General features: G+C 47.6%; 1 protein-coding gene across 7 annotated transcripts in view; it reads right to left on the reverse strand.

Annotated features, from left to right (window-relative positions):
* pard3ab (par-3 family cell polarity regulator alpha, b) overlaps window positions 1-27764 on the reverse strand; it is a 207466-nt gene that overhangs the window by 102467 nt on the left and 77235 nt on the right. For 6 of the 7 annotated variants that reach the window (XM_076744048.1, XM_076744047.1, XM_076744046.1 and 3 more), the window contains exons 6-11: window positions 12585-12676; window positions 10611-10694; window positions 8059-8184; window positions 5380-5795; window positions 2409-2548; window positions 1759-1887 (exon numbers count right to left, since the gene is read on the reverse strand). In XM_076744048.1, coding sequence (XP_076600163.1) covers window positions 1759-1887; window positions 2409-2548; window positions 5380-5795; window positions 8059-8184; window positions 10611-10694; window positions 12585-12676 — 987 coding nt within the window. The remainder of the gene's footprint in view (window positions 1-1758; window positions 1888-2408; window positions 2549-5379; window positions 5796-8058; window positions 8185-10610; window positions 10695-12584; window positions 12677-27764) is intronic. The other variant, XM_076744050.1, reaches the window with a different exon arrangement.

The following is a 27764-nucleotide window of genomic DNA, read 5'->3' on the forward strand; positions in this document are numbered from 1 at the left end:
TATTTTTCCATCAAATTACATACATGAGGTTTAATAAATAAAGTTTAGTAACTGCCATTTTTAATTCATGTTTACAGTATGTGCTGAGAAAATGTGCTGTTTGCACCTGAAGCTCTTTGGGTTGAGCTCATTTTGGCCATGCAGTTTGTGTTGTCGCTGATATGTAACGCACGTTGCCATATTCTGCTAACTGACATGCTGTTTAGCCTCCGTATCTCTGAAAGCCATGAGAAAATGCTTAGCCAGCTTTAGATAAAGACTGAAGCTGCTCATTTTGTGCACTGGGCCTCATCTCCCTCGAGTCCCATCTCAGGCCTTTCACATCACCCTCTCCTCCCTCTACAGCTGATAACCACTGATCAAATAAATCCCACCCTCTAACTACCAACGAAGCAGAGTCAGTCGCACTCAGAGACGCGCTCTAATCTAAAGAAGAGCATCGACCAGTGTGGCAGCTCCTCTCATCCAACTTCGCCCGTGGCGACAGGCAGCCAGTAGCCTCCTCTGCATCCCTTGCTGTGATAATTGTCACCAATCAGCCATTTGATTGACACTACTTGCCAGCGAATGGCTGCGTGTGCCTGTAATGGCCCCGGTGACTGCTGAGGGTGCTGGAAGAGACCATTCTATGACAACGGAGGGGGGATTTAAGGCTGTTTGGTGCCATAACTCATGTTACTGCTCGATAAGGCCTGTGTTAAAGCCAGCCTGTGCAGCGGGAGAGATAGCAGAGAATCATTGACCGCTGCTGTGGAGTAAACACCGATGTGATTTAAAGCTCGCTAACAGCTTGCACTCTTCACTCTCCCACATGAAAAAAGAAAACAAAAACACTCTTAAGTCAGCGTCTTCCTCTGCCTGGTTTTCTTCTTCGCTACCATGAGCTGACTTATTCATCAGACGTCTTTGAGGTAACTCCAGATGTGCATTAAACCTGATTTTCTGCAAAGATTATGAATTACAACATCTGGCAGCATGTAAAAACACAACCTTGAGAAAAGCAAACAGATGTGACAAACGTACCGACTAAATTAGCAGCAGTTTGCATGAATCACTGACGTTACATCGGTGAATGGCATCTGTCTAGACGGAGTGACAGCCGTCACATCCAAAGCCAGCACAAACATTTGTACTGTTGTTTGTACAGCGTAATGTGTGAGGATGCTGCCTGATTGATATTCAAGGCAAGTGTGTTTTTCACTCTGTGCCTACTACCTGCCCTGTGTCTGCCTATTCATCCCCACATCCATCAATCCAGCAAGTCAGCTCGGAGGCAAAACACAGCGAGAGAGAGGGAAACACAGACAGAGGAGGTAACCTGGCAAAGCGAGAGGAGGAAAGTGAAGCGGTGAATGAGAATGAAAGCAGCGAGAGGGGAGGGTGACACGCGAAGAGAGACAGAGACGGAGTGAAAGTGAGAGGAGGAGAGGGTGAAGGAGATGAAGAGGACAGATCGAGCTCTACAGGTTTCCTCTGAGGCTAGCCGCAGTGTGATAATAGAGAGGAGTGCAGCGACGGAGCGGGACAATCAATCTGCATGCTAGCATGTGGCGTTAGCTGGGAAATGAGAAGACAACACCCGCTCGCCGCGGGGATCAACTGTACCTGTGGCAGCCCCGGAGCACGCAAAACAAACCCTCACCCGTCTGCCTGAGCGCACACCCATAACCTACACTTAACCATGCTTCAGAGGACTGCACACATCATGGGGTGAAATGCATTATGCTGACAGGATCAAGGGGGGAATGACAAACGTACCACTTCTCGGGGGAGGAAAGTGTCCTCCTGCCGTAGCACCAGCAGCCCCACAGCCCCGCCCATGGGCGTGGCCCTGAGCAGAGACACCACCTCCTCCTGGGTCCGCCCGTTCAGGTCCACTCCATTCACCTGAGCAGAAGTGACAGCGTTTACTTCTAAATGGAGTTTTAAAAGAGAAAAGCAGCAAATTCTTGCTTTTTGTCCAAAGTTGTGGTCTGAACAGTCATTTCATCACTGGCTGAAAAAGCTTGAAGTGAAAAATAAATCCGTGGATCAAAGGATTCAAAGTTTTGTCTGATAACCTCAGAGATGCAATCCTTCATGCAATGTGGGATAACTCAACTTCAAAAGCTGTTCAAGATGGAGCACGAAAACATGTTCTTTGATTTAATTCCAGGATGCTCAATTTCCATATAAAAGTTACCTGATTAATTAATTAGTCCCAATTTAAATTCAACAGATGACAGGTATTTCTGATGGATTAAACGCATTAGTATCTGTGGGGTCTTCACGCTGTGACACACACTTCCTGCTGGGCTTTGTCTCATTTTACCAAACCACCACCACTGCCTGCTGCACGCCTGCTTAACAAACACATCAACTCCTGCACACACTGAGCTGCTCTGTTCAGCATCACTGCGCTCTCTCACCTCCAGCAGCCTGTCTCCTGCCTTGAGGCGGCCATCTTGGATGGCAGCTCCCCGAGGCAGAATGTTCTTCACGTAGATGGGTGCCGAGCCGCCGATGGGAACGTCCCGCGATGTTATGCTGAAGCCGAGACCCTCAGGACCTGTCGGATGAGCAGGGAAGAGGGGAGGTCTCATGATGGAATCTGGTTTAATCTGAAGGCACGAGCTCCTCTATTCCCTCTGCGGCTCAAGCTGCCGTGAGTACGTTCATACTTACATGGTTCTCCTGGGTCTGATGTAGGTTTGTGGCAGTTCTAAGCGTTCAGATTTGTTTAATCAGGAGTATCAGTTCAGTTTCTGCCCACCTCACCTGGAATAAACAGCGCTTCAAACCTCTGATGGATGAAACCCCGACAACAGCATTCAAATCAGTTCACTTAAGTTGAAATATGCAAATTTACACCACTGACAACCTGGTGTAACCTTGAGGAAACTGGAGAATCCACTGCGGGAAACACAGGAGGACCTCGCCAGCTGTGCCGACGCCATCAGAGCTTTCTGCTCTGCATCTATTCCGCGACAAAGAAAAACTCGACAGCGAACACACACCCGTCACACACCCATCGATTCTCAGAGAGCGTGCTGGTGATTCTCACTGTGACCTGGCACTGACGGCACACAGCGTCTTTAGATGTTGCGAATCTGTCTGTGCTTATTTATCTATGTTTACGTGGGCGGATGTGATTTTGTTTGTGTGCATTTGCAGTTTTTGCCTGCAACCCTTTAGGAGTGTCTCATTACGGACCATTAGGAACGCAGGTCTGTATCTCATGTCATCAATAATCCTGATAGACAAACAAACAATTTCCTACTATTAAGCAAGTTAAATCCTGCATCCTGTCAGCAGAGAGCTCGCGCAGGTTTATGCTGAATTATTAAAGTGGGATATATTGTGAGGCAAAGCAACTTAGTTCTTTTACAATAAAAAGCTGAACTGTGTAATAAGTGCATCCAAACACGCGGTGCCAGGAAGTAACTTCAGCCTGAAGACTTTTAATACTTTTGCCTGATATTTAATTGAAGCCAGAAACTGAAAAACAACCTGCTGCACTGCCTGTGGTCATGGGGGAGTGACTAAAGCATCACTGATTGAGTCCTGCACGTCCACCTCTGTCAACGCAGATGTGATCAACACACTCCAATCTGTCCGTCCCCACAAGCATCAGGCCTGCCCACATCCCGCTCTCTGCGAGCTCTGATCAGGCACTTCACGCATGTGTTTTAAATCAGAGCCGGAGCCAAATGACACGTCTGTGCAAAACAAAGTCAATATAAAAACAATAATGAGCATCCGTGCTGTATCAGAATCCAGGCCCTAATCCTCAGTGCCTGTCTGACTGAGCTGATGCAAAGAAAAGCAGAACACTTAGCTATTCTGTTTCACATCCTCTACCTAATCCCCTACATTGATGAGCCAATCAACTTCCCGCAGGCAGACAAGGTGCGGTATTATACTCACCGGTAAATGCTTCTAGCGTTCCTGGCTTTAAACAGGGAGGAGGATCTTTTAAACTCCCATTAGCTTGATTAAGACATACCTAAGCAATTTCCTCTGCAGAATGGGATTCTCTGATTGATTTTGATACTCCCCAGGATTTGCGAGGAGACCGGTGTCTGATTCAAGCGTATAAACAATACGGGAGTTTAATCTGCGCTCAAAGCTGTGGGCGAAAGTCGGCACTCGAAACAAAACAGACGAGCCAAACAGCCTCTCGGGAGTCGCTGTTAATCCCCGCAAGTGTCTGCTCCGACAACAGCAAACAAAAGGTGGAATGAGAAAAGATAACATCGTTGCTTGACAACATAACAGATCTGCTGGAATACCAAGCGCAGGATGTGGTGCGTTCAGGGTGTTATGACTAAGCAGGGATGTGAGCGCGGAGGAAAAACTACGACGGAGGAACGAGTGGAAACAGCAGCCGGGATGGAAGATGCAACAACCAGCTGGGTGTTTTTATGTTTTATGCTCTGGCTCCGTTCCAGCTGTAAGAGAGGGAGCAGATCTGGGCGAACCTGAGCGGGCATATGGCACAGCCCTGTCAGACTCTTTGCTGTGGCATTTGACAGCACAAGGGGACCAGCGGCTGCTAAGCAACAGGCTCTCCGGCCCTGAGAGCTGGCGCCGACACCTGGTATCCTGTTGGCAGAGGTTTGGGCCACCTGTGCCAGCTGTCAGTCAAAGTCCACACTGAGGAAATGTCCCTGAAGTTTGATTCCCGACATCGCCTTTCATTCTGTGCTTCCACCTGCCAGATTCTGCAGTTTACTGGACTCATCGCCGGCCGCTCACATCAGCATGCTAAACTCTCAGTGGTTTTAAACCTGTTACGTAATTGTTCACATTCTGCACGCTTCCATCTTTCCGCCATTTCTCAACCAACTGTTCCCACACTTGTTTTTGATGTGCCAGCAAGGGGGAAACTGCTCGTCTATTCAGCCGGAATGGAAAAGCGAAGAACATACAAAGCATCCGTCTCATTTGTGGAAGCCCGGGGAACGCAAAGCATGAGAGGCCATTTTCACAGACCCTCTGGAAACAATCACAGGACGCTTCAAAGACAAAGTCATGTAATACATCACATCAGGACTGTTTTCCACAACAACAATAAAGTACTTTTCTGGTTTTGGAACATAGAACCGACTCAGACATAGAAAGGCGCACTCGGTGCACTCAAGGCTAAATGGCAGCAGTGGGAGAGACCATCCTAAAAAACGAGGGGTGTCTTACATCACTACGTTCCCTGTCATTGGCTGCCTGTTGGAGGAGATTCTTTGATTTACCTCCACAAAAATGGTCTCACTCAGATAAGAGCTATTCATTCATCATCTTGGTTGCAGAGCTTCTCGTGCCCCAACGAGAACTCGACCAGCTGCATCTTTCTTACAACGCACAGGATCTAGATCTTTTAACAGGGGCCGTCCTTCACCTCACCTTTCTTCAGCTGGATGTTGAGCCTCCTCCCGACCTTTTTGGTAAATCCCGCCGTCGGCGTGGAGTTCAGCCCCCTCTGAGGTGAGTGGGTGTGTCCTGTTGGAGGCTTGGCTGCAGAGACCGCCGGGTGAGTCAGAGGGGGATAGCCGTCGGCGTGGTCTGGGTGAGGATGGGAGTGAGGATGCGGGTGGGAGTGGGGCTGAGTTTGGGAGCCGTGTCTGGACATCCTCTGCGGGGTGTGGTCGATGCCAGAGACGGTGCTGCCGGTCAGAGAGTCGGGGCTGAAGCGGCCCGAGGCGTACGCCGGGTTCCTCTCGGCGTGGGACAGCTGCTCGTAGTGGGCCTTCATGGACGACGGCACCACGTGGAACATGATGACGGGGGAGCGCATGGCCTGACGGAACATGTTCTGGGCTCTGGGACAGAGAGAGCAGGAGGTAGTTTAGAGGAGAGATTTGAGTTCAGCCCTCAAACGTCTCTCAGCCATTCCTCAACAACTGCACGCTCTCATACTTCTCTCCATAACCTCGCTTAGAGGCACTCCCTCTACCTGAGCTCTCTCTCACACACACTGATCCATACTATATATATAAAATCCATCTTCGCCCACCTGAAACATTCTGACATATTAATTAATACTTATTGCCAGCGTGAGCGGCTCTAAAAAGAGACTGCACCCTCCCCGACAGCTCCATCACATAATCCCCTCATTTGGCTGCAGATGAAGGAGACCTCTATCCGTCGGATAGTTTGCAGAAAATCCTCTTTTAAAGCCCCTCTCGGTGCGAGCTCATGTACAGTAGGTGTGAATGGAAACTTATGTTGGCTGTCAGCACCCTGTAACAGCGGAGCCTTGTTAGCACCACCTGTTTCAATAAAGCAGACTTCGGTATGGCTCTTCCCTCGCCCCCCTGACAGCTGCTGGCGTTCGGAAAGTGCCCGAGCCCCCAAATTTCTGTTGTTTGGGCCCCCCGGAGAATTTCCTTGTGAAATTCCAGTCCCGTTTTTTCCCAGCCACTAATGACCTCCGAGGAGGACGGTGTTGTCTCGGCATCTTTACGACTTCAGCCAGAACCGAGCGGTAGACGTAACCTGCCCCCTTATAAAAATACTGTTAAATAACAAGAACAACTGTTGATGCTCTTCTAACCACATGGACGTCTTTTTCCCATCCATTACGTGACTTATGGCTCAACAGCAGGGGTGGCAGGGACATCATAACGTGACCAGGATTTAAGGGTTGGTTCACCCAAATTATAGAGAGTTATGCCTCACTTACTCATTGTCATAGTTTTGGTTTGATTTCCTAAAGTTTATGCACTAGATTTCTGCTTCCCTTCCACTGGGACGCTGTGTAAAACAGGAATAAAACAGAGTTTAACAAAGGCTAATCCTTTTTGACATAAACTCAACTGAAAACGCTACGAAAACAACGTATTTAATGTTTGAGCTCATCAGCTTCTGAAAGATGTGGAACGCTCTAAAAACACCTGTTTGGATCATTCCACAGGTAAACAGGCTCATTGGTAACAGGTGATAGTATCGTGATCCTGGAATCCTGGAAAGGCTCAGCCGTTCACAAGCAAGGATGGAGCGAGGTTCACCACTTTGTGAACACATGATTGGATGAAGGAGATTCATACATGAGCTCAGGAACTCTTCAAACTGTTGTCAGTAAACACAGTTTGTTTGGAAATGAATTCTGTTTTATTATTGTTTTACACAGAGTCCAAACGTCTTTGAATCAGGGTTGTCCCTCTGCAGGAACCGTTGACAGCATGTTCTTTGTATTATCCAAAAAGCAGAGACACTGTTTCATGAAAGGAGCATCACCCCTGAAGTGACTCCATGAACCTCCATTACACCTGAGCAGCAATGACAATTTAAAGCGTCAACAAGTGAGATACAGAAAACTGGCTGAACAGACCCTTTAAATTACTGTATGTTAAGTCCCATGAGACACAATTGTATCATCACAGTTCACCTGTATGTGAACGTGTGTGGGCGTTTTTTTGCATGATAGCTCTCTTATTTGTATTTCACTTGCATACGAAGGCGAAAACATACACATACTTAGTATACATTTATGCTGACAGGTGAAAATAAGATCACAACATGTATGTATCACTGGATTTCTGAGATCGTATTCAGCGGGGAACATTACACATGCAGCTTGAAGGCATGCATGCAGCACACAGCATCTAGAAAAGAGGGAGGGGGGTTAGCGGGTGGGTTCGGTTCAGCGGGTAATGAAAGCACGGGATGTGAACAGAGCCGAAGAGCAGAGGCTGTGAGTGTTAGCAGCCTGATTCCCACTCCTTCCAACGGAAGGAGCGAGAGAGGTGGAAGAACAGGAGTCCAGAGAAGCTGTTACTGAAACGCAGGGGAAGAAAGGCTGAGAGGATTGCAGCGACCGCTTCAGCGGCCGAGGGTGCGACCTACAGGAGTTTAATAGGGAAAGGTTAGCTTAGCACAGTGACGAGCAGCACCGGCGCCTGTGCACTGGCAGGAGCGCAGAGAGGAGGCTAAAAAGACACGAGGACAGAGGATAACAGCAAGAAGGAGCGTTTAGGACTGGAGGTTTAAGAGGAAGGAAGAAGCAAAGGTCCAAAAAGCCAATCACACAGGAAGTCCAGGGACCCCCGGCCTCAGCAGTGGGCCCCTGAGCTGCTGTCTTACTGTTCGAAGCGGATGTTTCGCAGGTCTCCGTTATTGATACGGACGATACAGTCGTTCTCCTGGAAGAGGCTCTGCTGCTCAGCTTTGCCTCCCCTCTCCAGACGCTTGACCAACAGGCCAAGAGTCCTGAAACGATCAAACGTTCATGTCAACAGCATGTAGGACGACGTCCGTGTGGATGCTTTGCAGAAGCCTGGAGAGAACTGAGGTGCAGAACACATTTTATCACCCACTGATGTCTAATCACTGTGACTTTCTTTGGATTCACTGATGGCTTCGCTGCCAGTCAAATGAAAAATCTACTAATATACCTGTCTGTGTCTCACCTGTCAAATCCGTCAAGGACTCTAAAGTTCAGTCGTCTTTGAGGCCTATAAAACCTCCACGTCTTTCACTCACCAGCTGAAAAATGCATCCTTGAATACAAACATCGCAGTTGGTCAGGAGGCTATCCAAGAATCAGCCTGCGCCATGCTAACGAAAAGCTATTTCGGTCAAAAAAAAAGAAAAAAGAGCTATGCCTAATTGCTGCCTCTGCTTTATCGCGCGGTGCTTGAAAAGAGAGTTCAGTGTGGTCCTGTCATTTGCATCATCAGTGTACCAATGAGGCTCATGAGAGAAAGCAGTCACATCACATCAGGGCGCTTCAGAGGCTGTGTGGGGGAGGCATCTATTCAAAGGCAATCAACACATTCAAAAACTGCGCTGCAGCTCTGCCGGGGTCGACGCTGTGCAGGTGTTAATTTTCTAACCCCTAAGACTCCTGCGGCCTCTTTCTGAGCACAAAAATAAACAAAGTGCTTTCAGAGCGCGACGGAAAGAGGAGCCATTAAACCCCGATGGCAGGCGGGCTGGAGGGAGGCTGGTCTATCACGCTGTAGCACTTCAACCGTGCTGAGCCGCAACCGCCGTCGCCCTGTAATCCGGTGTGGCAAACTGGCTTATGCCTCCCTGCACAGCCGCAGCGAGAGGCTAACTTCACCTGAAAGGGCGCTTTGCGGATTAGAGATTGGAGTCTGAGGAAGAAAATCAACCACGGGCAGGAAAGACGGCACAAACCTAATCGAGTCTTCTTCGGTATATAGTCTGTGTCCGTGTGTATCGAGGCTTTTCTGAGGTAGTACGAGCGAGCGTCGCCTAAGTAAATTGGGTTGATTTTAGGGTTTAATACTCGCCCTCGCCTACGGCTTATAATTCAATATGAATGGGAATGTGATTACAGAGAGGGCAGAAAAGTTCAGGAGTTGAAAAAGTTCAGAGACAATTCCACTGATTGAATTTGAGCGAGAACACAATGCGATTTGCTGCGAGGGGCTATTTCTCTGATGAAAGCCGGGCATCTTAATCTTGGGACGACGCCTTCTCTGACATTTCCCCAATAAAAGAAAAGCGCATTATAAATGTGCTTTTAGGTTGATTAAGTCGGGCAGTGAGAAAAGTGATCTGATCTTGATTTTCAATAAAGCGCGACACCGGGTTTGTCGCCGCCGATCGTATCTGTGAGTCTGCGACCGGCTGCTGGCAAACTAGCTGCGGCAGAAAATAAGCTCAAGCATTAGACCTGGTTTACACTGCTTCTCTAAACTCTGAACATTCCTTCTGTAATGAGAAGGACCTCCATGTAAACATCAGGCCTGAATACACTGTTACACACTCCGCCACACGGAGCTTTTTAACTGGATTCTTGTAACTATGAAAGGCTGCAGGACTTTTATCACAACCTCCAAAAAAAAAAAGCCTCTCCGGGGGAATATTTAAACCAGATGTGAAATTCCTCTAATTCCTTCACAGCCCTGTTCCAGCTGTGCGGGTGTGTGTGTGTGTGTGTGCTTCTGAATGCGTCGTAGGTATGTGTGGACGTCTGTTTTGTGTGCGCTGCTTAATGTATCCTTTGAGTCATGTAAAGCTGATGTGACAGCAGCCACAGAGAAATATGACGGTCACCTGCAAACCCTAAACAAGCATGATTGATCACTGTAAACTGGCAAATGGCTTCCTGATGCAGACCTGTGTGTGTGTGTGTGTGTGTGTGTGTGTGTGTGTGTGTGTGTGTGTGTGCGTGGTATGGGGTTTGTATGAGTGATGAAGTGATTACACATGGGCATCAATGAGGAATGTCCAGTGTGTGTGTGTGTGTGTGTGTGTGTGTGTGTGTGTCTGTGTGTGTCTCAGGTGGTGCAGCATTTTTCTCTCCAACCCCCCAAAAAGTGAAAATTAACACATTTAAAGACATTTTTTGCTGCTCAAACATGATTGGTCAGTACAGCTCGGTCTACAAACAGTCCCTTGCCCACAGATGCTGCATTCATGTGCATCTATTTATAGAGGAAAACAAAGCCTTTTTTCATATTTTAGATTTTGTTCTACTACAGTGACAGTAGCATTAAACAGCATTAAAGTCCTTTATTGAGATGTTTTAAACTCCTTGTTGACCTTTTCAGACGCGTTTAAGGCCCTGTGGACACTGTTTCTGCCAGTTCTTCCTCTCCCCTCTCCCCTCTCCCCCCTCCCCCGTTTCAACAGCACCTCCGTTCTGCTCTGGTTATTTTTACCTGCGGTCCCTGCCACTGAAAGGCACCACGTGGATTCCCAGGGGCCCACCATCGTTTGACACCTCCACCAGTTTGACTATGTCTCTGGGAGACGGTGACGGATGGAAGACGGAGAGACAAGGGAGGGTGGGTGCGGGGGAAGGGAGAGGAGAGGAGAGGAGAGGAGAGGAGAGGAGAGGGGTGACACCATGTGGGGAAAAACAAAACAGGAAATGAGATGATGGTGAAAGAAACACAATGATGACAACAGCAGAGTGGAGCAAATAAATAAAAAGAGAAAGCAAAAAGGTGCTGGAGGAGACTGACAGAAAGAGACAATAAAACAGAGCAATCCAAATAAATCAAACACATGGAAGGGATTCACACACACACACACACACACACACACACACTCACACACACACACACACTTCAGACCCGAGGCTGGGATCTGTGCAGTTGTTTTAGGGCTGGACTGAATTGAAAAATGTAAGTCTAACATCATAATTTGCCATGAAGTGTAAAACCTGCGTGCAGGTGTTGCAGCTGAAATGCAGCACAAACCACAAGTCATGCAGCTGATGCATAAAGCTCACTGTGACGCTGCTGCTTGCAGCTACAGAAAAGAACCACGTCCTTGGTTTTTTTCCTTTTGTGTCACATTGCAGAGACACGACTGCACGGCGTGCTTGAAATTCAGGTAAAATCCTCTGACTCGCGGTTTCGTACATTTCAGGTGTAAATGTCTGCACGCAGGGTCAGAGCGAGGTCCTCTGCATCTGCAAGGCTTGAAGCTGATTACGAGCTTTAGCTGTGCACAGCTGAAAAACAATAACTTGATAATGAAAGTGAGAATTCACTTTATCTCCAACGGGCTGATGCATTTCTGATGAAGCCCTCCGCTGCACATCATTTTATTGCATTTATATGTGGATGACTATGCATCCTTTGACCCTTTAAAAGCAGAAAACACAGTTACAGCTATTTGCTTTTTCGGGCCGGCGCTCTTCACCTGTTTGGCTATGAAACATCCATACACAGGTACATTTTATAAGATGCCAAATCTAATCAACTCAGAGCTTTGATAGAATGACTATGATTAGCTCGGGGAAAATGGGCCCCTTGTTGACAACTAAGAGGCGAGAGAAGCCAGAGTCTCTGGGAAATCACAGGAATAATAACAATACCATACCTGCATATTAAACTGGAAGCATGCAACAGAGCAAAATAACAAAACAAAACACAGTTGTTAATAACGGGAGCTGAATGGGTTAGTGCGTGGGAGAGCTCCGATGGCGAGACGAGGATCATTTTGCTCCCACAAAAGAGAATTATGTAAATCAGGAAGCAGGGTTGAAATGAGATTTTCTCCAAACAAACCTGGATTACAATACAGACGCTGCTGGTCTGCCTTTAAAGTACTTACGCATGTAATTATGTGGAGAAAGTGAGCAGAGAGCTGATGTCAACTTTGAAGGGAAAAGCTAGTTTCAGACAACTTGAGTGTTATTTCTCATAGTTTTGGCCATCATCATCATCATCATCATCATCATCCCTGCCGGTAATAACTGTGATCACCATCCGGGAACATGGCAACATCCCGTCTGAGCTGGATTCATTTACTGAGTCTGATGTTATCGTGACTGAAATGATGGAGAAAACTACAAAAAGGAGCAGAGTTGTAACAGCCCAGAGTTTTTTTTTAGGGTTATGTCGGTGCTCTGAAACCAAAAAGAGCAACTGGCTTCATTCCAAAAGTGGATGGTTAGACGTGTTTAACAAAATATATGCACCAATCCAGATTAGATTAGATTAGAGCCATTTTTGGAGAAGAGCTGCGAGTCTTCCCAAACGGTGGATATCACATTTTGGAGTAAAGCTGATTAAAAATTCAGCGATGTGATCACCAGCCGCTCGTGTCGGCGGGTTATTGAGTTTCAGCAGGAACGTGAGGACGCAGAGAGGAAAAGCTCGGGAGGCGGATCCGTGACTTACTCTAGTGACCTCACGGGGGTGTGGTCCATGCAGGAGTCGGCTCGACCGACCGGGTCGATCCTGCCGTTTTCTTCTTCTCTGGCCTCTTCATCCTAAAACGAAGCACAAACGAGCAAAAGAGGAGTGAGGGGGTGTCAGAGAGCAGCGTGCGACCGGCGTGAGGTACAGGAGGCGCATCCTGTCAGACCACACGCTGACACATTCACAGATTTCATGACCCTGATGGCGTCCAGGGACAGGAAACACAACAGCACACGGTAGCATAAAAATCCTTGCTAGGCTTTCCACAGGGGCTTCGTGAGGCTTCCAGGACGCACAATCACCTGCTGTCCACTATGACATGGGAGGAAATAACGAGTGATACTGTCTGTCGGATTTTCAGGGTGATTTTGTGCAGTTTGGTCCAGACGTAGATTGTTTCTCGAAGCGCACGGGAGGTAAAAGCCGCAAATCCTCAAGCATCCCTCAGCAGCTCAAAAGCAGGCCGAGGCGCTCACCTGACGAAGCCAAGACGCGCAGACGGGAGGAGGTCGTCCACGCGTGTAAAAATACATGTCCTCTACCAACTCTGATGTCTTCACAATGACATCGCCTTTGTCCTCCTGCTGTATGAACAGTGGACGCTCGGTGTGTGTCTGAACACTGAAGCTGAGACTCGTGAGGTGGACACACACACACACACACACACACACACACACACACACACTCACACTCACACTCACACTCACACTCACACTCACACACTCACACACTCACACACACACACCCACACACACACACACACACACACACACACACACACAGGGTACTGAGAGCAAAGAGGAGAAAAATGAGAAGCAGAGAAAGAAGGTCATTAAAATTTCAGGGCGACACCGGAGAGGAGAGACGAGCGAGCGGCGGCGGCACAGGCCTCCCCAGCAACCGGCCGCCTCATCAGTATGAAAATGAGCCTGCCGTTACCGTGGCTGCCGTACGGTTGCCATGACACTTTGGGTGCCTGGAGGACGTACAGCTACAGGGCGGCGTATGAGCGTGTGCACGAGAAACAGTGAGCGAGGACGGACCGCCGTCCTTCGATGTGTAAGTCATCTCCTGCAGACGGTCACAAGGCAAACAGAAAGACAGCAAGAGATGTGTGTGTGTGTGTGTGTGTGTGTGTGTGTGTGTGTGTGTGAGAAGGGATGTAAAATATTAAGTGTTTCCTTCATCATTTCAACAAAAAGAGGCACCTTCACAGACATATCTGAGGCAGAGGGTGAGTTCACTTCAGGCTCTGTTTACATGTTTGTGTCATATTCATAAAGAAACGACAGTATTGACTGCAGTTCAGTGTTAAATCATCAAATAAATTCACTCAAACTCACTTCACCTACTTGGAATTTTAAGATTTTCTATTCTTTTTGTCTGCCATGTTTTTTTTGTTTGTTTGTATTTCGGGACCATGTTAAATATAAAAAATATGAGCATTTCTAACATTAAGAGAACATGAAATGTGTTCTATATGATGCAAGCACATGATGTATTTAGCAGTGCTGTATGAACTCTTTTCTGTTAAATGTATGGAGGAGGCCTGGACCCACGATCACATCCATGAAGGCGCCTTCAAACACATCATTAAACACAGACAGAGGCCAGAGATGGAGAAAGTCCAGCAGACGGAGAAACAATAACGACTCAAAGAGCCGCAGAAACACATCCAGCACTATTCAATATTTATCAGGAGACGAGGAAGTGAGGCCGGGGGACATCAGAGGGAGAGGAGTCGCTATCTGAGGAAGAGTAAATGAGATCGACATTCATCACAGCGCACGCAGGCAGCTCACAGACGCTTTATTTCAATACGCATCATCTCCGAGGAATCCGGCTGCATGCTGACAATTCTATTCTGCAGGCAGAGCGAGACGTGTGCATGTGCACGCTGAGGTGTGTGTGCGCGCGTGTGTGTGTGTGTGTGTGTGTGCACGACAGGAGACTGAGAGAATGAAAAGAGAAAGGTAATAAAGAATAAAGGTGGAGCAAGAGACTGAAGTGAAATCATAGAAACAAAGACACAATTAAAAGGTGTGCATTAAAGAAGGCATTAACAGCATTACATATTCATTCACAGCAGCTGCCACGGGTCAATATGCACAATCCATTCCTGTGTAATATAAATACAGCAGGCCAATGAAAAAACAATTAGCCTCCGTCTGATGCAGCGGTTTGGTTTCTCTTGATTTCTCACACACGCTGTTGCTTCGTGTCTGAGGACAGAGGAGCATGATGGGAAACAATGGAGACTGCCTGAGCTGCCGAGGAGCGTTTGAGAAAATCACATGAATATTACACCGAATTCTCATCAACACTGGCCTAAAAAACAAGTCCTGCTGACCGAACCGACAGTGTCAAATCCATCTGCCGATGAGTTTCCTGCGATGTGATCGAAAGCTTCCGAATCAGCTGCCGAATGGAGCCGCTGGCGAGAAACTGCTGTTTTAAAGGTCGCGGTGAAGCCTGAACCTCGGCTGATGGAAGTGATTTTTTCAATCAGCCTTCAGTCTGCCGTTAGAAAGCATTTCAGCCCCTTTGCTGCGGAAATGACAGCCCGCTCCTGGTTTGCGCTGCAGAGGAATCTTGCTTTGGAAAGAAAAAAGTGCAGTGCGTGGCGTGAGCGGTGGACGATGTCCTGTTTGACTACAGTAAACCAACCCTGCACCTGCAAGTCAGCCGAGCGCGGCATGATTCACTCCTGCTGTTGCTTATGTTTACATGCATCCTTTTGGTGTTTGTTGAAGAGGAGAGAAGAACATAATAAAAAACTAAGAGGAACCAGCTGCGAAGAAAACAAACCGGCTTCCTCCAAGACAAACATCACCTGCAACTCTGCAGCTTGATTGGCAGACGGACCAATCGGCTTCCTCCGCCAAAAGTCCAGAAGGACGCACTCCGAGAAGCATCGCCACACTTCCTCGACCGCACCATCAAGACGTCGCCCATTCCCGTTGCTGGGAGTGGGCCGTGCGAGCAGGGGGATAGATAGCCGCATTAATAATTCAGGCCTGAGTTGGAGGTTAATGGCTCGCAGGCAGACAGGCAGGCAGGTACGAGCGGCCCATGTGTTTTCCAGCCGAGTCATTGTTTGTTTCCTGGATGTGGAGAAGGAGAGGCAGGCGGGCAGTTTTCAGACCCGGGGGCTCATTAAAGATTAATGGGCGAATCCATCGGGGCCTGTCCTTTCTATCTCTCAGACTAAATGAAGTGGTCTGCGCCCAGCGTGCGTGAGTGTGTCTGCACGGGAGAGAGCGAGCGCAGTAATGCTGCACTTTAATGAAGTGCTGCCCGCTCCCCTTTCCTGCCGCTCTGACCACGCTGTCACTTCCAAACCGACGTGGACGCTCACAAACAGACACAGCCAGCGGTGCAGAGGGGGGAGCTCGGTTTGCAGGGAGGGCTTCAGCTTTCTTCACAGGCTGACAAAAACCTTCCCAGACAAAACGCAAACATTTCGAAGTTGAAGAAATCCATAAATGATTAATGCTCGTTAAAACAATCGTACCTGGATCCTGTCATTTCTTTGAAACCGTATTAAAATTTAAAGATCCAAATCTGCTTAAATATGAATGATCTCCAAAATGCTATATAGTGAAAAGTTTATGATCCTTAGGTTTGACGATGAAGTCGTTAGATTGACAACTCTGTGAAACAGGAAGTGATCTAAAGTGATGCAACAGCGAGAAACGTTACGGCGCCTCGTCAAGCTGAGTGTCAACGGCACCAATTAAGTCGAGTCAAAGCTCAAAAAAAAAATCCACCATCACTTGAAGTTATCGTCTCACATGGTGTAATCGACAGGAATCAGTATCACGAGCTGAGCAGCGAGGCGCTCGGCAGCTTCTCAACCTCAGCAAACGTTCATTTACATTAAATGAGTGGCTGGCTTCATGTGGGCCCACGCAGGCCGGCAGGACCCAGAACTCGAGGAGTTTCTGACTTCGTTTGGTTGAAACATCATTTAAATTTACTTCAAAGACACCATCAACATACAGAAGTTCACTGTGAGCAAGCATGACACGGTGCACATCGACAAACGTGCTCACATGCAGACCAGCAAGAACAAACAACACACACGCAGTAACACACAGTAACACAGACATCCATCACCGCTAACTGGTATCTGTGTCCTCTCCAGCAGAGCTCCATATGTGCGTGACCGGATGAACACCCTGAACTGGAGACTATAAATTAGCCTCCACCTCTCACCTCTAACCTGAAGACGACTGCACACCATCTGGGGCTGAGTATGAAACAGAGAGAGATGAGAGATGAAGAGATCAGCCACTAAAAAACATCCTCGTATGTACGTTTGCACGAGGAATCGCTGATCCTGCAGGTCGAGGATTCTGGTTTCTCAGTGGGTCTGAATTACCACCGAATTAGACAAAAAGACACACTGATGCTGGTGCAGGAAGTCAGCTGTGAGTCAGTATTTAACATTTAATTAAGCTGAAATTTTACTGACTTCAGCTTTGATTCAACACAAAATGAGAAAAAACAGTAAACTCAGAGCATCAGTCACAAACGGCTCCACTTGTTGAGAAATTTAAGTCTTCTGGATTCAAAGTTTTAGGGACAGATGGTATTAGATTTGCCACTTTATGGGACCAAATAAACCCGATGGCCCTGATAACGTTGACAGCGCAGTGCACAGCACAGTCCAATCTGTTCTGACGGAGAGACGTTTGATTAATGCAGACGCTCGGCTCAGCGCGAGACCACAATGCATCATTAAAAGCAAGCTTTCAATTACAGATCCCTGCACTAATTCAATTAGTCTCCTTTGAAGACACTTTGATAATGGGATCCAGACGGGCGGACGGCGTCGTCAATAACTCGAGGACTCATTGAGCTGCGGAGACGTTATCTGAGTTTATATCATCCTGGCTGCCGGTCGGGCTGCAGGACGGTGGATGTTTGTCTGAGCGTGGTGCGTTTGAAGGGGCATGTAGAAGCCGTGTGTGTCTGTACATGAATACAACTTCAAGACAGAGGTTATCATCTGTGTGCATACAGAAATACAGGCCCATGCATCTGTTCATCCTTGCCATCAGTTCTTTGCACAGACACACGTACAAAAAAAAGCAAAAAGGATGCAGACATACGATTTGTTTTTGTTTAGGTCAGACCCTCTGAAGTGCAGTTAAGGTGAAATATTATACTAAAGCACAGCGATTATATTTTCCACAATAATGCTCCTCCAGCTTTTCTGTCAACAGTTTGTGGACGTCGCTACATGACGACATCCACACCAGCCAGGTCCCTGACTGGACTCGAGGCCCGACCTCAACGCCATCAAACATGTTTTGATGAAGTGAAACACTGACCTGGAGTCAGCCTCATCACCCAGCATCACTGGTCAATGTCTGGTGCTCTGACTGAGAGCGAGTCCTTGCAGGCAGAGTCTGGTGGACAGTCGTCCAAGAAGCGGGTTGGAGTTCACTTACTTCTGGTCATGTAATATCCTCGGCCAAATAAAGTTTAAAAACGATGATCTAGTGTGCAGAAACTCTGCGGTGCTGCATCTGTGTGCTGGATGCAGCAATCACAACGTGGGCAAAATGAGACATCCAGCAGTAAATGACCACAGTGCTGCTGCAGCCATGCACTTCATTCAACTGCAATTTCTGCCATCCAGTCCAATCACAGGGGATGGGGTTGGTGGAGAATATGCGCCGCAATTTTCTCAGGAATAACCGACAATGGAGGCCTCGTCAATTTCAAAGCTCACATTTTAGGAGCGTGCACTCTGTGTCACCCCAAATGGAGCTGCAAGAGGCGGGGACGACTTGTTTTTGGACTCGTGGGCGTAGTTTGACTCAGCGCGCTAAGAAGGGCGGAGCAGGATGTTCAAGGGCTGGACTCTGTTCAATATGTTAGAGAGATATTTCCTAAAAATACTCAGATTAGTGAGAAACACTTCAGACACAGAATCTCCTGAGACGAAGGGGAGGTGAAGTGAGTGATGGGATGGAGAAATGAAAGAGTGGAGATTAAAAAAAAAAAGAGAGAGGTAGACAGAGAGAGATGGACTCAAAGAGAATGACAGAGAGGCAGACAGCGAGACGGACAGAGACACATTACGCAGAGGAACAGAAAGCCGTGACAAAGCTCGTTCAAAGGATGACAAAAGACGCTTTGAAAAGTCCCAACTGGGAACCTGAGGGGATCCAGGGATGCTCTGACATTTTGGTTCTCGCCTGTCAAAACAAAAAAGAAGCAGAGAAAAGTTTGTCCGTCAGCTACACATTTCCTAGAGCCCGAAAGTTTCTCATCAGACGACATTTTAAATATTCATATTATTGGATTTCGATTTTTTTTTTTTCGCCCTCCTTCCACCCCGCTGAGGTCCTCGCCCGGCCCTCCGGGCTGTCTGGCTTTCCCGCGGTGTGGATGCATTATTTAGACAGCAATCAGCCAGAGTCGGCCTGAGCGTTGACGTAGGCCTCAATCCAACACACACTGACAGAATCAGCTTGACTTGGCTCTCCTGACAATGTCAAACATGACACAGGTGGAGGCAGCGCGTGTGTGTGTGTGTGTGTGTGTGTGTGAGCAGGATACAGTAAAGGAGTACAGTATGTGGAGATGGAAGGACGGAAGGAAAGTTTGTACGTTTGTGCATGTGTGTGTGTTTATACCATATGTGAACCATATGGGAGTGAAACTAAGTGTCAACTGGAACAGATCGAGCACACACACACACACACACACACACACACACACACACACACACACACACACACACACACACACACACACACACACACACACTTTCAGCGCTCTTCATCTCAGATCCTCCTCTTCTGTAACTCTGATACCTCTAAGAGACTTTCCCTCTCTTGGTGTGAACACACCACTCCAGAAAGCTGCCACAGCTGTAGAGCTGAAATGATGAGCTGATTAATCAATTAACTGATAGAGAGTTAAAGTGGCAGCAATTTTGATAAGAGATTAAACCTTTTGACTACATTTTTATGCAAAAAGGCCAAAAATTCGCTGTTTGAATGTCTCAAAGCGGCTCCAGAGCAGCTCCTCGCTCCCCTCCATGTGAGGTGACTGCTTTGCTTTGGTTGCAAGGAGAAGAAAAAAATTTGACCTCAAATATGCAAAAGATCTTTTTACACACATCAACACTGCAGCACCGTGAACATAATAAGTTTGTTTCTGACAACCATCTTTAAAGGAAGCGAGGCAGGAGGAGGATGTGGGTGAATATTTGTTTCTGGACGTTTCTCAAACTGTTTGACTCATGAATCATTTACTATGTCGATGCATTTCTAAGTAGAGCCACCTGCAGACAGCAGAGCTGTGGCGTGGAGGCCATGTGGGATGTTGTGTGTGTGTGTGTGTGTGTGTGATTTTTCAGTCCAATGAGCGCATCAACAGCCAACATAACAGAGCAGGTATCACAAATCAATGCTGCACAATTCCAGATTTTTCTGAAAGATGGAGGTAATGAGCGTAACGACGTCCTTGTGTCCGTGGAGCCGCCATGATGCTCAACTACAGCAAAGACACGAACAGCTACTGCTGCTCTACTGCGTTTGTGTGGTTCCATCAGATGTGTGGGAGCGACTGCAGGTCTGACCCTCACGCTGCATTCACTGAGAGGTGGTGCGGGTGGAGCGCGGGCCGGTCACACAGCTTTTTATGTGATGCGGCGTTTACCGAGATGAGACTCCCAACGGAGCCGCCGCTATGGAGCGAAATAACAGGCAGAGCCGACCGAACAGCCCCTCTGAGAGGAGGGATGCTGTGGATAATGGTGACAAGCAACACACACACACACACACACACACACACACTGATGTGGAGTTGTCAGATTGGAGGCCATTACTCTGACTGACTGCAACTGTAATGGCAGAAGAAGAGTGTGTCTATATAAACAAGTGCGGGAACAAAAACTCCAGGACTTGTTCTCCACTTCCTGCTGCAGTGCTTTACAGACATGTGTGCTGCACCTTCAGCAGAAACGCCTCCACCTCCTGCACTTTTTTACAAAAATTTAACTGATTCACAAATGCAAATGTTCTGTCTCACTGCGACTGGGAGCAACACGGATGATCTGAAACTACAGAAAACCTTTGAATAACATGCAAGAACTCTGCGTTCCTGCAAGATCCGTTCGATGAAACTCTTCATCAGGTGAAATTTAAAGCTAAATCTGACTTTGGACTCAATGCAAGTTCACGGCTTTATGATGATGAATCTGATGCAAATACTGCATCATGAAAAAAACCTGAACTGTGCTTTGGGTTCAGGTGTTGACCATCTCTCTCTCTCTCTCTCTCTCTGTCTCTGTCTCTCTGTGTGTCTCTCTCTCTCTCTCTCTCTCTCTCTCTCTCTCTCTGTCTCTGTCTCTCTCTCTCTGTCTCTCTCTCTCTCTCTCTCTCTGTCTCTCTGTCTCTCTCTCTCTGTCTCTCTCTCTCTGTCTCTCTCTCTCTCTCTCTGTGTCTCTCTCTCTCTCTCTCTCTCTCTCTCTCTCTCTCTGTCTCTCTCTCTCTCTCTCTCTGCAGGATTACATTGTCAGAGCACACCAGGCCTCTATAATCAGCTCTATCCCTCTTCTGTCAGATCCCTCCTCTGATAACAGCTGACACCTGCTGTTGTCATCCGTCTTGTCTGTCTTGGATCATTTTATAGACCTCAGATAAACTCCTCCGCCAAACGCTCTCATCTCCTCTCAGTGTCTCTACCTCGTGTTCGTTCTGTGTGCCCTAATGATGAACCTGTGGAGCGCAGCAGGTTTACAAAACTGAGATCCTTATCTTTGATTTCAGGCTGGATGTGTTTTTAACCTTCCCGTACCTCAAGAGGTGGAGGAAGCTTGAGAAAGAGCGACCATCTGTCCAACCTCATCAGGTCTATTTTAGGTATAATTAGATTTTGGTAGCAGGTGATGAACGGCAAATGATGTGTGTGTGTGTGTGTGTGTTTGTGCAAAGTCCTGAAGGCAGGTTGCACCCCGAGGTGGAGACCCCCTCCGGGAAAAAGCAAACCCCTCAGGAGGGGGAGAGCCGTCTTTCATCTTCCCTCCATCTCTCTATTCCTGCGCTCTCACCCTGTCCCTCCCAGCTGGAAGGGATCCGGGCTCCCACAGCTCCCCGTCACATTAAAACCAAAAGATCAAAAGAAGAAAAGGAGGGAGGCACACGGGGAGAAATGAGAGGAATGGAAATAAAGGAGATGATGTGAACAGGTGAGGAGAGGAGCAAGGAGGAGAAAAGGGATCGATAGGAGAGGGAGAGGGAGGGACGAGGAGGACAATGGTGAGAGAAGAAAGACGGCAAATAAGATCGGATGATTCTTAGGAGTTATGACGTGAGGATCTACAGGCTGACGTTTGCTCTCAACTTCCAAAGCTGTTTGTTCCTGTTCGAGGCAGAAAACAAGTTTTTAAGTGACGGAAAAGCAAACTCAATTATGACAAATATGTAAGATCGGATTTCACGTGTGGACGAGAAAGAGGACGAATTCAAAGAAAAGTCCACTGAAAGATTTAGGAGAAAAGATTATCGAGGTCCTTGTTCGTCTATCAAATGTCATCATAAGGAGGAGAGGGAGGAGGAGGAGAAGAAGAAGCATCTATTAAATGACAGAAAAATCTAATTAATGACATCAGCACTGGTACAAAGTGTGTATCATTACTAAAAGGTGTGACCACATCCTGTTTGACAGCTGGACATCAGATGCAGCCAATCAACACGGACAGAAAGCTGAGAAAGAGTCCGCTAAACACCTGAGGAAGAGGGCGGCGGGCGGCGGGCGGCGGGCGGCGGGCGCCAGAGACAAAAACAGTTAGTAAGGAAGTGAGAGGCGGAAGAAAAGAGAGAGGAGAAAAATAACAGATGGAAAAGTGGGAAGAAGAGAGAGAAGGCGACAGACTCGAGCTCATAATAGCAAAGGTGCTGCAGATTAACAGCGAACTGTTCTCACATCTGAACACAAACACACACACACACACCTACAGTGTTTATCTGCACACCCATTCACACCACACTCACGTAGAGTCCAGAAACAGAAGGACGACACGCACACGCACACGCACACACGCACACACACACACACACACACACACACACACACACACACACACACACACACCTGCCTCCCATCTAAGCTCCACAGCAGCACCTACTGGTCGTTTGTCTGACTGTTCACTTTCACCTGTCTTATTAACTACAAAACTCTCTCTCTCTCTCTCACACACACACACACACACACACACACACACACACACACACACACACACTCTTGGAGCCTCACACTGAAAGTGACATGCATGCGTACACACCTGCATATTCCCAAAAACAATTCACACACTCAGACACGCACGGTGGACCAAACTCGCAGGGTCCGGCGCACATTATGCGCGCACACACACGTGAACACACACACACACTCCGAGGCTGAGGTGATTTATGAGCACACGGCTCAGGTTTGCATGATTTATCCTGCTAAAGCTGCACCGTGCACCTGAGGGACTGAACTCTCCACTACACACACTGCATGGAGGCTTGTTAGTTATGAAGCACTGCAGGAAGGTGTGTGTGTGTGTGTGTGTGTGTGTGTGTGTGCTTACATGGTCATGAAGATTTGTTTTAGTGCATATGCTTATGCTGTAATTGTGTTTTTATGGTGTGTGTGTGCGTGCATGCAGATGCTCGTTTACTTTGGTTTAAGTATTTGAACGGTAGTGTATGCATAATACATGTGTGGTTCTGTGTGTGTGTGTGTGTGTGTGTGTGTGTGTGTGTGTGTGTATTTGTACATTTGCTCACGAGTGACATTTATGTGTTTTATCAAATTAGCTGTTGTGTTAAAGTGTGTATGTGAAGCTTGAGTGTTTGTGTGCGACCATGCTCGCAGTGCACACGTGCATACGTCAGCATTAACGTTCCTGCACAGGTATGAAGGTGTGTGTGTGTGTGTGTGTGTGTGTGTGCTGACCTGCCTTCAGTATGTCTGTGTAACAACATCCCCTGTGAGTTGTGTGAAGCCTCCATCCCACCATGAAAGATAACTCCGTCCCTCCGCAGTCTAATGGTCGAGGACACACAGCAGCATCACAAACACACACTGACGCGAACCAAAGGCTGTGCTCGCCGTAACACACGCTGATACACACACTGCGACACACCACAGCACAGTCCACTCTGACCACCAGTCAGTTATCATCGTTAAGAGCACTGAAAAATCACACATGCAGTATTTATGGCAGCGTGATGAGGAGTGCTCCAGGTGCTAACTGGAGGAAAAAAATATTATTCGCATTAAAGTGAGTTATGAATCTAACCTGTGGTATTCACATTTAGATATTTGCATATATGAAACTGTGCATGTGAGTCTTTTAAAGGAGGCGTTCGTCCTTCTCCAGCATAGAAATCTCAGATTTTCTGTTTCTGGTTCTGTGTTTGCTCTCGATTCTGTTTTTCTGCACTCGCATGCCGGAAAAATGCCTGACAAATAAATGAATTATTTATAATTTAGAGATCATTAATCCAACAGGCGGGGGCATATTCATCTTTGTTTGGACACACACACACACACACACACACACACACACACACACACACACACACACACACACACACACACAGTAAGAGGAGAATCCAGGTTCTCTGTGCTCATGCTGGTTCCAGCTCCAGGTATCAGGACTAGAAGTGCTGTGAGACCTCAGGGGAAGACCTCCAGGCGAGATGTGAGCACGCAGACACAAACCTGCCGCTGTCCTCTGAAAACCACGTACCTCCGACTTATCAAAATTTTATGAATAACGCTTAAAGCAGCCCTGCTTCAAGAATCGTTCCTGTGTTTCTGAAGGCGCCTCTCTGGTTTAAGAACAAATACGCATACACACACTTTTATGGATAGACAGAGAGGGGTACTATTAGAAAACCTCAAGAAACCACACACACACACACACACACACACACACACACACACACACACACACACACACACACACACACACACACACACGTATCTCTATGAAAACACAGAAGAAATAATGAATAGAAACATTCAATACAGCAAATACAAGCACACACACACACACACACACACACACACACACACATGACATGTAAGTCCTCAGAGAGCGTTGACTGACCCGGACAGATTACAGGATGTGTGTGTGTGTGTGTGTGTGTGTGTGTGTGTGTGTGTGTGTGTGTGTGTGTGTGTTGCACATGAGCCTCAGCTGTCCACGCTCACACTGCAGGCGGCTGAGGAGGTTCGCGCCTCTTCTTCTTAATTGGTTGATTTGCAACCGAGTCCGAGGCTGCCTGGATTTTTGACACATGCTCACAGCTGACACGCAGAACACACGCAGCCCAAGTCATAAAAACACACACCCGTGGACACACACACACACACACACAGATGTATAAATGCCCTCGTGACTCGCGGAGAAACATGCAAAAACACACACACACACACTCTCTCTCACACACACACACAGATGCAGCTTCAGCACCTCCAACCAGCTCTCATTAATACACACTCGACTGACAGCTCACTGTTGCCATGGCGACCCCCTACCTGTTGCCAAAAGGGGGCTGGGAGTTTAGCTTGTGAACGCAGCTCCAAACTATGGCAGTTGAATTTTCGCCGCGTGTCGGGGAGCCGCCGACGCCGCTGCGGGCGCACACAATTATCCACTTGGGGAAGGAGAATAGCTCCATTCATTTCAATGCGATTCAATGCCTCGTTCTGTGCGCTGCGTCACGAGAGGAGCCGAGTTCTCCGCAGCAGTGAAACAGGCCCGCTTCATTATATGACGCTCTATTCTAATTCCTCTCTTCATTTCATGCTCCTCTGTTCCACGGTATTCATTCTGGGAAGATAAGATGAAGCTAACTTGAGGAAATTGCGCCGCTTAATTCATCATCCCGAGCTGCTCTATTCTAATTAAATCACTGCATTTTCCATTCTTGCTGTGCTATTCTTCATTCCCGCACCGTTCTGTTTGGCACTCTTAACAAAGGTTTAATACACTGCTGGAAAATGGCCGTCTGAGCTAATTGTGTTACAGCAGAATTCTTCTTGGTGCTGCGATGAACTGTAGGAGGTTTAGAAAGTACACGGAAGCTGCGCGGCCATTAAAGATGCATAAGCTGCTCCAAATCAGCTCTATTAACAGAATTTACTGTGGGTCGGGCTCGACGCTTGGTTTTTATTATCGCAAAGTGCTGCTTCTGTCTCCAGAACCTGTAGACCTGCACTTTTACAGCTTTTTATCCCACATATATTAACATCAAAGTGTATGTCTACACACTCCTCTGACTCATTCTGTATCTAAGTTCATCCCAGTGGAATGAAATAAAGTGACTGGTGGGGTTGTTTGACCGTCACCACAACAGAATAAGACAGAGGAGAGAGCTCCAGCGCATCCAGACAACAACAGCAGCAGCAGCAGCATCGACAGCGGATACTAAAGACTTCTGCTTCTAAGAGAGGTGATTTTTCTTTCTCTTTATCTCATCTGTTCTTCATTTGATTAAGTCTGCAACAAAATTAAGGCTTTTCTCATCACAGCAGAGCCGCAACATCTTTCCTGGAACTAAGTAAGCTAAGTGGAGCTTAAATCAATGTGACAGAAAACAGTGACAGCGAGCCGAGCGACTCTGCACACGAGACCAGCAGCAACAGCCCGCGAGACCTCAAACTCCGGCGTGTGTGTGTGAGTGTGTGAGTGTGTGTGTGTGTGTGTGTGTGATAAGAAGAAATCTGACATAACATACTATCATGTCACTTTGACTCAGACCGTCTGACTGAGTCGTTTTCTGTGCCGTAGACGCACACACACCACCTGCAACACGACACTCGGTCAACAATCTGTCTCTCACTATCACACTGAGAGAAGCAGCATTAAGTAAGACACACACACACACACACACACACACACACACACACACACACTGATGTAGCTGTTAATGTCACTGTGAGGGCTGTCAGCAGAATGAGCGGATGGTGTCGGACATGCCTGTGTGTGTGTGTGTGTGTGTGTGTGTGTGAGCGGAGGAGGGCAGATGGCCTCCAGCAGGTCATTAATACCGACGCCACCGTCCTGTGCTGACCTCTACCACTTAACCCTCTTCATACTAAGACCTGCTGTAAGACAGACGAGGTGAGAGCGTCGCGGCGCTGCACTCTGACAGACGGTGAGAACTCGTACGTTCGACTCTCTGTGGAGGAAAGCGTCGACCAAAGAACTCACAGAAGAACCAAAATACAGACCAGTCACTGAACGTCTACGATGATCAGTAGAAATCTGAGCATACTGTAAATCTGTGTGTTTAAAAATGCACTTGGAGGATGTTGTTGAGTCTCAGAGGCAGCTTCAAAGATTTGCAGCAGTCAGAAGTAACTGATGTGCAGCCTCACATCTTCCTTTGAAAGCTGCACTTCAGCACACCCCAAAGACTTCAGCTGAGAGCCCACTGGAAACCAACACACACAGCACGTATGTTCATCCTGTGCCTGCGCGAGACAAAATGTGCACCGCAAACTATCCCCCCCCCGCCCACCCCGCTGTGAATCCAACAAAACAGCTTTAACGTGCTTGAATGCAGATCGAAAATATGTCGGATAACACAACTGCATGTGTCACTGGAGAGGGAGGAAAATAAGGCAGAAACTAAGGACGAACACGCAGCGAGACAACTGTCTGATCTCTGCCGAGATCAATTCAACGTGCTGAGTCAGCTGAACGGTCACTGATGAGGGCTGATGGGTGCTAATGGAGCAGGACACAACAAAAAAAACTACAGGTGATGGACAGCCACATACGGCTGAACGGCACATCTTCATCCTGAGCCCACGACGCTGTGTCCACGTCCACGTCCGCCTCCCTGGCCTGCTCCACCCTTGGACTACTTCCCAAAGGTCTGTTGGTGTTATCACCTGATGCAGCTGGTGTGTGTGGAGTCACTGTTAGTACACACAGGCTGCTCCAACAGAGAAACATACCTACATCAGCTTCAGATCGTTACCTCATGCAGATGTCTCTCCACAGCACAACAGGCAAAGACAGTGATTGGTCCGAGTGCGCCTGAACGACCTTCATCACAACACAGAGCTTCATGTTTATTCAAAACATTCACTTAAACTATGAAAGGAAATTCAACCCACGCAAAGCCC

This window comes from Chaetodon auriga, chromosome 12, assembly GCF_051107435.1.
Source record: "Chaetodon auriga isolate fChaAug3 chromosome 12, fChaAug3.hap1, whole genome shotgun sequence".
Lineage (NCBI taxonomy): Eukaryota > Metazoa > Chordata > Actinopteri > Chaetodontiformes > Chaetodontidae > Chaetodon > Chaetodon auriga.